Below are 14,028 nucleotides of genomic sequence, written 5' to 3'. Positions count from 1 at the left end.
ATGTATTAAGCGTTTATGCGGAAAACGTTCAGATTTACCGACAGACAGATTAATGGGACAGACAGACAGACAGACAGACAGACAGACAGATAGATAGATAGATAGATAGATAGATAGATAGATTGATTGATTTCGGTCTTAGTAACATTTTAACATATCTGAAGAAAATTGATCAAAATGTCCAGACTATAATTCTGCTTATAATGAGCGTTTCTCCACAGCGCCCCACTCAGGTGGACAGCTGGCGGTCTCATTACCCAGAGCCCCGCACCATCTACATTGTTACAATCCTCCCATTTCCTGCAACACAACACTTCCATGTCTCGCGTCAAGGGTATGCTGTTTTATCGCTTCATACTGGATCGTACCTGCCGCCTGGACATTGACAACGATGGAAATATAAAGGTAAGCTACTTTTCGCTTTTCGAAGTAATAAGCATGTTACCGATCAGAGCATGCTATACTCTGTTAGACCGTGTGAGTAATGAAGGCATACGTCAGGTTTCTCGAACGATATGAAAGCTACAAGGGAGGGCGTAGGTTTAATGAAACATTGGCACGTTACGTGAGGTGTCAACCGCCCAACTTCTCAGTGTGATTCGGGTATCTTGCCCTGGTGAGAGAACACAGGGGTTACGTATGATCACGAGCAGTTCCTCACACACACACATCAAGCAGCGCTGTTCACTTGGCAACGCCAAGCGCCGTAGACGCCTCAACAAATCCACTGTTACCTTCTCCCGTGTGGGCTTGACTAGTTTCTACCCACCAGGTTAAAGCAGCCTGAGCGTACGCAAACACTGGCTGACATGCGGTGAGAGTGGTCAGGGTCTCGGATTTTATGCGAGTCCTGAAGACACAGCGTTTTTACGCACAACACGCGCCTTGCCCTCACGGGTCTCTCTCTCTCTCTCTCTCTCTCTCTCTCTCTCTCTCTCTCCGCAGAGCGAATATGAGAGGGGTTCGCCGCAAACTGTCATTAGGTTGACAGAGATGGGCTGCTGATTTGGGAATCCCGGAGAGCTGGAAGCGCCCAGGAGCACCATGACCGTGTTCAACCAGGAGAATGTGGAGGATTATTACGAGATTGGAGACGAGCTCGGGAGGTAGGTGATGGGTTTCAGCAGATTTTGGGCGTGAGGTCTTGGAACCTTATATTCCATTTTTGAAGAGTGAAGCATTGAATACACCATCTAATGTTGTTCAATCTGCATGCATAAGTTGGCTTTAAGATATAAGGTGGTAATACTATGTTATTCTTTTATGTAGCTTAAGCTGCCATGCAGGTACCATTTAGTACTGTGGTATATATCTTTAATCACAATCACTGTACCATGGTACCTCCACAGTACTGTTCACCCTGAAAGAAAGGGAGGAGTTGTTGCCAGGGTGGTCTCAACTCATTATTGGGTGTCCCAAACCCTCCTTCAGTCGGGAATATCACTGGTTTCACTCTAGACAGATGTTCATGCATTCCTAGTTGTAATGATCTTCAATGGCATTTATTGATTAATGGGGTTCAGATGGCTGTGAAGGTCTGTTGTGTAGATTTCTCTTCTGGGAGTCCCACTTGCAGTTTCTTGGATTCCCATTGACTGCTGTATGTGTGGGCGATCAATCACCACGCAGATAGGGATGAGATTGTTCCTTATGTGGGTTGTGGGAAATCGGGCTCTTTTGTTTTTAAGAAAATTATTTTATGCGTTAGTGCTCGCATAACAGTCTATAGGATGCCGATGCATCGCTCACGCTCAGTGAAATGGATTGCATAATGCGTAAACGTACTGAGGGGACTTTGAATCGAACGTTGAAGATGTCATGAGGGATGACAGCATCTTTTGGTCGTTCTGATTATACAATTGACTCAATGACTGCAAAGCTGACTAGCTTACTCCAGTTATTGCTGAATTAAACTGCTTTTGTTAAAGAGAAGGTAGGAAGCAGGGTTATTTTTCACTTAGGGATTCTTGCATCTGAGATTGGTTATTTGTAAAATGCTGTTAATTTGCACATTCAGGAGTATTGATTTCATATTTAAGTCTGGACAGGTTTTAATTGACAGTTACATGTTTTAACTATTTAAATATGCATGATCTGTCCCTTTATTAATTGTAATCAATGTAATTTGAATGTTTAACTGAAGACACGCTTTAAATAATTTTGATGAGTATTTTGTGTTAATGCTGTCATTTTTATTCACGTGTAATATGGCATTTTACATATTCAAAATTATTTGAATAGTACTGAAGACAAAACATTTGAATATTATGGTCTCTCCATGGCGACTATATGACTATCATGAGTTACCAATCCCACTATTGACATTAAGCAATGAATGGATTGAAGCTTGTTGAAAGAATCTACGACTCTGCGTACAAAATAAAGAGTGAAATAAAACAATGGGACCACCAATCAGTGAAGCCCACCAGCACATTTTAAGTACCCCCTTCCCTCCCGCACAGAACAAAACCTCAGAATCAACACTATTCACTGTTCTCAATTCAGCCGTTAATTTCTTTACCTTCCTCACCAATATTCAGTGCTTAGCTTTGATGCCTCAGAATGATCAGAATGGTAAAACGTACCCCCCAGCACTGAAGCGTTAAATAACCCTGCATCAGACGGTGCTTGCGTGCTACTCGGGCTGTAAGGTTAAAAACACACATTCTCTCTTCATGGGGCTTCTGAGGCTCCAGCCCATGGACGCTCTTAAGTTAGGAGGTTTCTTTATTCTGATGGGAACTGCTCTGGGTGGTCCTCCTCAGAGTAGGAGGAGCAAGTGGTCTGTTGGCTAAATTTGAAGCGGAGGGACTTGGCTGGCATTGCTTTTCATGGATTAACACTATGAGCTGCCGTAACTAAAAGGTGAAGTGTGTCGTTTTTACTCCAATAGTGCCACTGGACTAACATTTCAGATGTGTTTCCCAAATTCCTCCACATCAGGGTTATTATTGTTAACTAAAACTATTAAAAATTATTGTTAATTGAAATATAGCTAAAGATATAAACACTTAAATTTCACACTCACTTAAAACTAGAGGTGCTTTACAATATTTAAAGTACATCAAACATCACTGAACAACTTTTGAACAGGAGTCTGCTTGTCTGTCTGTTTCATGCAGTATGGATAATTTTTAGCCCACTCTCAGAAGATGAGCATCAGCTATAGCACTAATGCTAAAAGAGAAGATGAATTCCCAACCAATAAGGGGCTCATCTCGTTTTTCAGTTCACTGATATCCGTGTTCCTCTATTGCATTAAGTCTCTTAGACTGACTATAAGCTTGGCTGCTCCCAGTCTGTCCTGCCACTAATTGGTTCCCCTTTGTGTCTGTTTGCTCTGGCTGTGTGTGTGAAAGGGGAGGAGCAGCTTTTTGCTGGATCTCGCTATCACTTCAAGAGGCAGTGCTTCTGATGGTGTAGTTTTGAAGAGTGTGCTCCAGAGAACTTTTTAGCCGGACCCTGATGTTAATGAGACTCCTCCAAAAATCTGAAATCCCAAACAATTTTTAGGAGCACCACTTTAACAATTTCCCCACCCCTTGTAGTGATATGCAAAATATGCAAGTTGTTTGTTGTTGACCTATATTTGTGCCCCTGTGAAATGTGTCAGAGGGTGCTGGTGCTGAGGTTTGACCAGTGTGGGATATTAACTTTTTTTTGCCCAACAACCGTAGTGATTAGTGCATGCCAGATCCATCTATCTATCTATCTATTAGGGGTGGAACGGTTCGCAGAAAAAAATCGAATCGTATGGTTCTCCACACACGGTTCGGCACGCGCTAGGACCGCGGTTCAACTTAAATCTGACAATGCATCTGTAATATGGTTTGCTATAAATAACACGTAAAACAAACAGGGTTCGGCTAATATATGTTTCTGTTGATGGATGCACATTCTGGCTTCCCAATACATTACAACAACGGTGATGGAAAAAAAAAAACGTGGACAAACCATTCACTCTTGTTCAATGCGAATGCCTTATGCTGGAATATGAGCATTTATTCCGTCATCACCCGGGTGCTGATATTTAAGAGCCAGAGGACTCAAACTCGCGCGCGCAGTGAGAAGATTTGTGCGTGCGCTCATCCTCAGAACGTGCGCAAATATTAAGCTTTCTCTAAAGTATTGTTTAAATGGACAAATTCACACAAAAATTATGTCAATGCCCATCTTGGTAAGTATCCTACGGCTGAACGTACTTAAGTGTCTTAAAGTGACAGCACTTTCTTAATATTAATCAAACAGCAACAACAAAGAAATCACTCACTGCTCTTGATTGAACAGCTTTTGTAAGTTTAATAAATATTAATCTTTAATTTATACAGATACAAATATGCAATGCTGTTTTACATTTCATTACTTTATTCAATTTCTGTACCTGAAAACTGTTAGACCTACCTAAAAAAAACTGAAAATCATTTTTCAAATTAAAATGTTTTATTTTATTTTACCGAACCGTACCGAAACCGTGACTCTAAAACCGTGTTATAAACCGAACTGTAAGTTGAACCGTTCCTATTTTGAACCGAATCTATCTATCTATCTATCTATCTTACTTAGGACCATGTGATATTTCAGTTTTTCTTTTTTAATAAATCTGCAAAAATGTCAACAATTCTGTGTTTTTCTGTCAATATGGGGTGCTGTGTGTACATTAATGATTTTAGCAAATGGCTGCAATATAACAAAGAGTGAAAAATTGAAGGGGGTCTGAATACTTTCCGTACCCACTGTATCTATCTATCTATCTATCTTAATCTATAATCTATTATTATCTCTCTTTTATAAATCTAACATATTTTCCTTAATATATACATGTACAGTATGTGTGTGTATTTATATATGCATAATAAAAATACACAGTACTAACACACATAGTATGTAAACAAACTTTTATTTTGATTGCGATTAATCACAATTAATTGTTTTGTAGCCCTAATATATGTATGTATGCGTTATGGGTGGGCGATATAGCCTCAAAATGATGTCACGATATTTCAAGAATATTTGCGATAACGATATTTATGACTATATAGAGAAAAAAATTAATGGAAAAACATTTTATTGGTGATTGCAGCTAACATGGAACAACGTTTTAGCAGCGTTTAGCAGCAACGGCAGCAGCATTTATTAGTGCAAACAAAATTAAGGGCATTTTCCATCCTTTTCCAATGAGCTACTGTCATCGATGACAGACTACCTAATTTAAAGTGTAAATCTGTAATCTGTAAATCTTGTCATAAATTGGCAGCAGCAGCTGTGTGTTCAACTTGAAGCAGACCGATCGGTGTATGACGTCAAAATACCGCGAGAGTGACTTACCCCTTATTTACCTTTTTACACTGCACGTGTCTGCGCGTTACGGCTCCGACGTGGCCACTCTAGTCAATACTTGTGTTTACACCAGCGGCGCCGCAGCACGTTTCAGAAGCATCCCGGCTTCGCTAAAGATATGCGCCTCGCCTATTTTTGACGGTAAGAGTGTGCGCTCGAATATGCTCTAGAACTGCTCTCGCGATACTTTGATGTCATACACCGATCAGTCTGCGCAGCGCTGCTTCAAGTCGAACACACCTATTGGGTTTGTGGTGGTGTTGTTGTTGTGTGCGCTAGGGAACATATATCCACCATACGTCATTGCATCGCTATATCATTGATATCGCGATATGACACCTTTTTTTATCATGCAAAAATTTATACCGGTATTATCCTGGAAGGTATGATATGGCACACCACTAGTATGCATGTGTGTGTATTGTATATGTATAAAATATTATATAATTCTTCATTTTTATCACTTTGGATGTCACTGTAGACCTATATATCATGCTGAAGATATCTGGTGGAATGAGTGGCTAAGCACACATCGCGTCATTCTGAGTGCTCTAGTAAATGTAGCTACTCATCTGTGTGTTCAGTGGGTGAAGTTTGGGTGTCTCTTGTGAAGCCTAATGAGATCTGTGGGGGTTAGAGTGTGAGAATGTGTATGAGATCAAGAGCATTTGTGAGTGAGCGTGCCGGGAGGGTCATGGTACACTGTAAGTCAATCCTGCTGTGAAGTATTAGCCTTGACCAGTGAAGCATGTGTAAGACATGAGTGAAAGTTAGAGGTTTTTTCCCGCATCCAAAACTAACCATCTCAACTGGGCTTCCTGGATAGTACAAAGGTTAAACCGACCACATCTGACCACAGCATGTTAATCAGTGCCAATAAAGAGCCATTGTTAGTCATTGACAAAAACATGGCACATTAACCCCCCCCCTCGTTTCTGCTGTTCTAACTTGAACTAAAAGACAGAAGAATTGGGCATGTCAAAGGCTTTAAGGATTGTCTAGTTAGCATGAAACCAGGCATTCTGTGGGCATAAATTGTCTTTCTCAATTGATGGCCATTCAAAAGCAGCTGTGTATTCTGCCAAAATGCAATTTATATGTTTCTTGCACACAAAAAAAGATGCCATGCATTATAGTTACAGGCCAATTTTTTTTTTACATTTACATTTTTTATTTTTAAAAATGAATTCTTAAGTATGCATGCTTGCTTATCATATATTTACATTACATAGATTACCTTTGCCTTCATCTTAGCCTTGTTCTAGTGTTTTTCAAAATAAATATTCCCTTGTAGCAGTTAAAATGGTCGATTTTTAGTCATTATTTGTAATTTAGAAAAGTAGTAAGAATTTTACCAGTTAATTCATCAGTTATTGACCAAAAGATTCAATAGCTGTTGGATTATTGTTTTCAGCTAGAGTAGTAATGCCATTGCATCCCTACTAGGGATGGGAAGATTCCCCGATTCGCTCGATGCATCGGCGTTTCTAACATATTTGCATCGGTAAAAATGTATCTATAATTTTATTTATATATAATTACAAGTGGATGCGCTATACTTTTTTTATTTAGAAAGTGATCAATAATCTGTGACTGATTTCTCTCCTCTAAACTGTTTCTCAAGCGCGTTCTCTCATCACCACTGCTGCGTGAATATGATGAATCACAACACCACGGAGACCCGAGGAAAAGCGGGGATTAAAGTCCAAAACCTTACTTGAAATAACCTAACAAATCAATCGGGGCTAAAGTGGTTCCATAAATGACAAATTAAGTCCACACAATCTCACTAATTTGTACACGCTTGTTCTTAAGCAGCCCTTAATGTCGATCATGGATCAAATCGATCCACCATGACAAACAGCGAATATATTTGTGCTGTTTAAAGCCTTTGAGACGTTGTGTTTTCCTCAGTGCATAACTAACATGTCACAGGTATATTTTTCATCTGTAAATGTCAGAAAGTCACGCAAATATATCCATTTTGCTGTCAGGAGTGTGCGAGGCTTACGTGAGTAACAGACAGAGCGCAATAGAATAATAGCACAATAATTCTGAGTAAAATATACATTTTGCTCAAATATTTGTTGTTGGACATTAAATGTGTCTTTTGTGGAATTTTAAACCTACATATAAGTGTATTTTTATGATAGCGGTATCTGTAAAGGGACTATTGTAATGGGTATATCAAATAATTAAATCCTAATTACTAAGCTCAAATGAGTTAGTGTGTGTTTCTTATAGCAGTTAGAATAGTCATTTTCTTTATTATTTTCATTTTAATTCAGTGATTTTAACTTTTAGTTTAGTTATTTTAATGCTTTAAAGAGTAATTTTAGATTATAATGTTCTATTGTTCTGCTATCTGTTCTGCAAAGTTACAGCTGTCATAAAACCAGAGAGAAAGGCTGCATGGCTAGAAAGAAAATGTAAAAAAAATTCAAATAATAGCGTTCCTATTTGGAACTCAGCTTAGTCTGACAGTTAACCTGCTTTAGACCAGGTTAGTTTCCCAGCATAAGTTGCCACAGTGACTGAGGTTGATCTATGTTAAATTTGCTTTATAGAACCAAATCATTTGACAATGAGTCAGACTAACTGAAATAAGCCTGGCTTATTTGGTTAACTTGTTTTATGAAACAGGCCTTGAGGCATTAAAAGTGATCATATTTTTCCATTGCATCGTATTGCATCGAATCGCATTGTGCTGAATCGAATCGAATCAAAATCGGATCGTACTGTATTGTAATAGGGGTGAATCGTATCGTATCGCATCGGTAGCTGCTTCATATGTATCTTTAATTCAATTCAATTCAATTTTATTTGTAAAGAGCTTTTCACGATGCAAATTGTTGCAAAGCAGCTTTAGTTAGTTTCCCAGCATAAGTTGCCACAGTGACTAAGTTTGATCTAGGCCTATGTTAAATTTGCTTTATGGAACCAAATCATTTGACAATGAGTCAGACTAACTGAAATAGGCCTGTCTTATTTGGTTAACTTGTTTTATGAAACAGGCCTTGAGGCATTAAAAGTTATCATATTTTCTCCATTGCATCGAATTGCATTGTGTTGAATCGAATTGGATCGCAGTGCATCGTAACGGGTGAATCGTATCGTATCGCATCGGTAGCTGCTTTATATGTATCTTTAATGTATCGTATCATTGGCTATGCATAGAGATGCATATCGTATCGGCCTCAGTAATGAGATGCACATCCCTAATCCCTACATTATATTGCAGTAGACATTAGTGTAGGGCAATATGCTCCAAAGTCATATCGTCAGCCTGTGAGATCGCCGATACAAGATATCATCGCATTAATTTATTTATTTACTTACATAGTTTAATAGCCAGAGAGTGAACCAACTCCAGGGTAAGACTAAAAGCAGCCTAATATTAGTGTAATCAATTAACTATACATTATATATTTTTATATATAAAAATATATTATTTTTATATATATTATATTATTATATTATATTACTAATATTAATATTATATTATAATAATATACATGATATATATATATATTATTCAAACAGCAGCTACAGAAAACAAGCAAAGAGCATTATATTATCAAAAGAACATCATCATTGACTTCAGTCTAGCGTGAGTTAATGCACGGTGTAAAATGTAAACAATGTAAAAAGAAATATGATGGAACAAATAAGCCCTAATATTAATTAGATAATAATACTAGTCTAATGGTGAAGATGATAATAATAATCATCATCATCATAATAATATAAATCATCATCATCATCATCTTGATACCGTCAAAGACATCAGCCACAGGCGATATCTCTGACTATCGTCGATACATGATAATATCATCTATCGGCACAACCCTAGTCGACATTTTACTTGTTGTGAGAGATCATTTTTGCCTAATTTTCTTAAAATGTTAAAGTAGACTTCACATCACAGCTCTCAGTGATAGTCTGAGTCACTAGTAAGCAAATTTGTAACTATGCATTTTTCCAGTACCATTAACCAATCAACATCGTCAGCACATCATTTTCCTCATTTGTGGCTTCAGAGTGAAAAGTCCCATGGCATTTCCAGCATTTACAAATGTGCTTCTTGTGCCAGCTGAGCAACTACCACAGATGAATGATAATGCTAACGGATGGATTTCTCCCGGCATTATAGACCTCCTTGCTTGTGTCTGGTTCTTGTTTCCTGTGATTAACAGAAACCTGGTCAACAGGAGAATGCTGTGAGCTTGGATACAGAGGAGAGTTAATGCGTCATGCAGCTGGTGGCTTGCGTTGGCAAGTGTTTATACACAATTAAATATGTGTACATAGTAACCTGGCTACTTTTTGTGCCACTCCTTTGACAGATTGAGATTATAATATTCATCTTAATAAAATTTAATCCTGTGAGGCATGAGTGTTTTTTTATTACACAATGTTTATATGTCCTAATTTAACAGTTCTTATATCATGAGCATGACATAGCCTTATTTACATGTTGAAACCATTCATCATGCCTTTCTTATATTCTAACCACCTGCTAGAGTTGTTGCCACTGTGGGTATAATTATGTTTCACCATTAAATGCTGTTTTATTGCAAGAGTCCGTGTCCCACGGTGTTGTCGTACACACAAGAGACCCCTTGCAGAGTCCAGGAAGTGTTGCTACAGTGAACCATAGTCGATTAATCGACTTCATTTGCACAGCCAACACTTCTTCATTCATCAGGGCCTGGTTTTATGATGCAGTTGCCGTAATGATTGCGTGCATCAGCCATGATGGGGCTATTTAATGTCAAGTGTTAGCATATGAATATGAATAATGGGAATTCCCCTCCTGAATCATGATTCCTAATAGCAAACTGCTGCATCTTGACAGTTAAAAGGTGGCTTGACCAAGAGCTGTGAAACAGCATTTCCTCAGGCACATTTGATAATATTCAGCAATAAATTTGTGTGAACGTTATGAATTCTTCTCACAGATCTCAAAGCAGCAGCACTGTTAATGCTGTTGCTAAGCTACTGGCGAAGTGATGTCGTGGAAGGAATTTAGACTCCCTGTGCTGGCTATCAAGTGCTTTACTTCATATCATTTAAGCCTTTGTCATTGCCTTGTTGTTCATTTTGCTTGCGTCTTTTTATTCTTTGTTTTCACTTTAGACAAAGTATTTGACCCTATTTAAAATGCCAAGAGATGCTTTGTCACAGTTCTTTCATATTGCTCCTTGAAGCGAGTCCAGAGTAGTTAATGCTGGCTAATCACATTCCTAAAAGCTTTCTTATTTTCGTCATAATTGTTCTTTTATGGAGGGGGTTGAGCTACTGTATCCTCAGTTACTGTTAAGACGTCAATACCGAAGCCGCAGAATGTGCTTTCAACACTCAAGTTTTGACAGTGAGCAGTATGCGTGAAACCAGGTGAATGTCAGTTTCTGTCTGCATTAGGGCATTTGAAAGATAAGGCCTACAGCAGACTTTAAGTCTCCTCCCCTGGGTTACTATGGGAACCACCCATTTCTCCGGTTCTTTCCAGGCGTAGCAGTCAGTTAGGCTCGGTCAACTGTAGGGCTTCCTCCATTAGCAACGCTTCCCCAAACAAGTTCTGATTGACTGAATGCGTGACACAAAGAGAAGAAGTCCTTCATGCTCATGGGAGATGGCCAATTAATTGGACAATACTGATTTTCTGATTGGTTACACCGTTTTGATTAAATTATAGATGCAAGCTTGAGTTGCAGCTAGATTTTGAGGACTCAAGAGGAGTAATGGTTACTTCAGACCTGGTCGTACACATTTGCCTCCGGTGCTTCCTCACACAATGTGTGCATTGTGTCTTTAAATCCTCTGGAAAGGACAAAATTACATTCCACTGACATGTCAAATGCCTTTCATGACAAATCAAAGAGAAATGACGTGGTGTCGTGAAGGTTCTGTGAGATTATTATTTTTATTTTTTTTTTTGGAACGCCAAGCATAAAATGTCACTGTTATCTGACCTGATAAGATACCGATTTCCGAGATTACTGAAAAAAAGGGTCCCACCCTTGCCTTTTCAGTGTCTGTTTACCAAGGCTGCATTTATTTGATCAAAATACGGTAAACACAAGCTGTTTCCTTCCAAAGTTACGAATTAAACTTATGCACAAAATTGGAATATTGCATAAAACATTTGCAAATAGCTAAAGCACCATTTCCATCCAGTGAGTCGAAGAGAACAAAATCGTCACTTCCTGATTAACTTGCGCTAAATATCACAAAGAAAAATTAAATTTGCTGTGGTAGGAGAATGCGCATAATTTTTGTATACAATAAATTACAAGCTTCAGAGTAAATATGAGCTTCAGACTAAATATGGTCATGTTATCTTATTTTTGGAGCCTGCTGTTTGGGAATGCAGTTCTGGGAGTTAATTATAACAAAGCTCTTTGATGAGACAAAACTATGACAAAACAAGCATTTCAGATCAGTCCTTTGGTTGGTCCAGTTATGCTGTCCCGTTGCAAAGTCTTTTTTGATGCCTATTAAGGAATTTATTCAGTAAAAGTGTTTCGATCGTAGTTTATACGCATGGTTTCTACCGGATAACAAATTATTAGATAAGGTTTTTTATACGCATTTTTAGAATTTATGAGCATCTTGGCGTTTCCATCCAGCGTTTTTTTTTTTAAGCGATATCCCAAAATGTGCATAAAAATAGGTTGATGGAAAGATAGCTACAGTAATATTATGAAATATATTTGTAATTTAAAATAACGTTTAAATAATGTTTTCTATTTGAATATATATTTTAAAGGGGTCATATGATGCGATTTCAATTTTTCCTTTCTCTTTGGAGTGTTACAAGCTCTTGGTGCATAAAGAAGATCTGTAAAGTTGCAAAGACTAAAGTCTCAAATCCAAAGAGATATTCTTTATAAAAGTTAAGAGTCAGCCACACCTACCTAAAACGGCTCGTTCTAACACGCCCCCACATGTCTACGTCACTATCTGGGAAGATTTGCATAATGCCGCCCAAATGTTCACGCAAAGAAAGAAGGCGTAACTTTTATTCTCGCTGTAGTATTGTTGTTGCCGCCGCCATGTCGTGAAGGTGCTGTGTGCTTCGTTGTGAAAGGGAAACTACTTTGTTTGGCCTTCCAAAAGAGGACGATAACTTCCTCAACTTCAACTTTGAAGTTCAGGAACTTCAAACTTCAACTTCGCCGGATCGGCTTTCGCTGTGGACGAAGCAGAGTCCAGCCCGGGGTCGTCACATGTGGTTGTTGAACCTTAAACCACATAAACACATTTCATTACACCAAATACACAAAATAATGTTCTTTTTAGCAGCATCATATGACCCCTTTAAAATGTAATTAATTTCTCTGATGGCAAAGCTGAATTTTCAGCAGTCATTACTCCAGTCTTAAATGTCACATGATTCTTCAGAAATCATTCTAATATTTATTATTATTATTACTATTATTATTATTATTATTATTATTATCATCATCATCATCATCAATGCTGAAACATTTAGGCTTCTTAATATTTCTGTGGAAAAAGAACAGCATTTTTTAACATAAATATTTTGTAGCAATTTAATGCGTATTTGTTGAATAAAAGTATTAGTTTCTTTGTGATGTTTTTTTTTGTTTTGTTTTCACTCCAATTCATGTTTCCATCACAATCTGACATTTTTCCCCTCAAATGCTGAATCGACTGTTTATATGCATGATGTTTCCTTGACTGTCCAAACGCACGTGAATATGAGGCACATAATTGTGTCTGTTGCTAAGCATCTAGCCATAACATTGTTTCACACTGCGCACTGCAGTGCAGGGTTAACACCGCAAAAGCCATGCAAACCCTGCACCAGGTCAGGGTTTCATTACCCCTGGGTAACCTATAACCCAGAATTAAGCACAGTGTAAGAAGCCTGTTTAAGAGTTTGGAGATGTTTTGAGTCTGGAGCTGGTTAAAATGCCTTCAGAAGAGGGGTGAACACTTCTCCTCATGGTGTAATAAACAATAATAAAAAAGACATATTAGTCATATACTTCAAGAAAAAAAAAGAGAAGGTGCAGAGAGTTTTTGCATGGTGTTGACCTTTTGTTTCTCCTTGTGCGGGAATGTGTTTGTTTCACTTCCTCTGTGAAGTTTTGTTTCATTAAACAACAGGGCGGTGAAGCTTACATTATGTCTACATGGGTTGTAACTAGGGCTGTGACGGTGGCCTTAACAACCGTGTCACCACGGTAGTCGCTTGCCACCACGGTTGTCTACTGCCACCGGCGGTAGTGCACGTGACGTCACGCACTCTATAACAAGCATAATACGAAGTTTTGTATACAAATGTAATAACAGTAATAACAGTAGTGGAACAGTGAACCGTGTCTACACCGGACGCGACACCGGCGTGTCGCAACAGGTTGAGTCTGTCTAGTGTATACACAGGATATTTGAATTCTGTGTCAGTACCTCATAAATAGAACGAGGCAGTTTACTGTCGGGGATTTGTCATGTCGTGTCGTTGCGCATCCAGTGTAGCATCACTGTTTATAATGAGTTTTATAGTATTTTGTCGCGCCGCACAGCTCGCGTCCTGTAGACAGGGTGTATTTTAACTTTCTTATTTAGGCTTCTTGTTTAACTGAATTATTTCTTTGATATTTATTTTAGTGTTTTGCAGGCTGCGTATTCACTGACTGAAGTGCTAAAATAAACACGAGC

General features: G+C 38.4%; 1 protein-coding gene across 1 annotated transcript in view; it reads left to right on the top strand.

Annotated features, from left to right (window-relative positions):
• Nucleotides 1-248: 248 nt before the first annotated feature.
• The window catches only part of LOC107680553 (death-associated protein kinase 1-like), an 80,260-nt gene continuing 66,480 nt past the window's right edge, over nucleotides 249-14,028 (top strand). The window contains exons 1-2 of the mRNA XM_016476491.1: nucleotides 249-405; nucleotides 946-1,106. Coding sequence (XP_016331977.1) covers nucleotides 1,045-1,106 — 62 coding nt within the window. The 5' untranslated portion in view covers nucleotides 249-405; nucleotides 946-1,044. The remainder of the gene's footprint in view (nucleotides 406-945; nucleotides 1,107-14,028) is intronic.

Source organism: Sinocyclocheilus anshuiensis, unplaced genomic scaffold, assembly GCF_001515605.1.
Source record: "Sinocyclocheilus anshuiensis isolate Anshui unplaced genomic scaffold, SAMN03320099.WGS_v1.1 scaffold697, whole genome shotgun sequence".
NCBI classification, from domain to species: Eukaryota; Metazoa; Chordata; class Actinopteri; order Cypriniformes; family Cyprinidae; genus Sinocyclocheilus; species Sinocyclocheilus anshuiensis.
The sequence above is the reverse complement of the archived record's forward strand: the minus strand, read 5'-3'. Positions and strand labels throughout refer to the sequence as shown.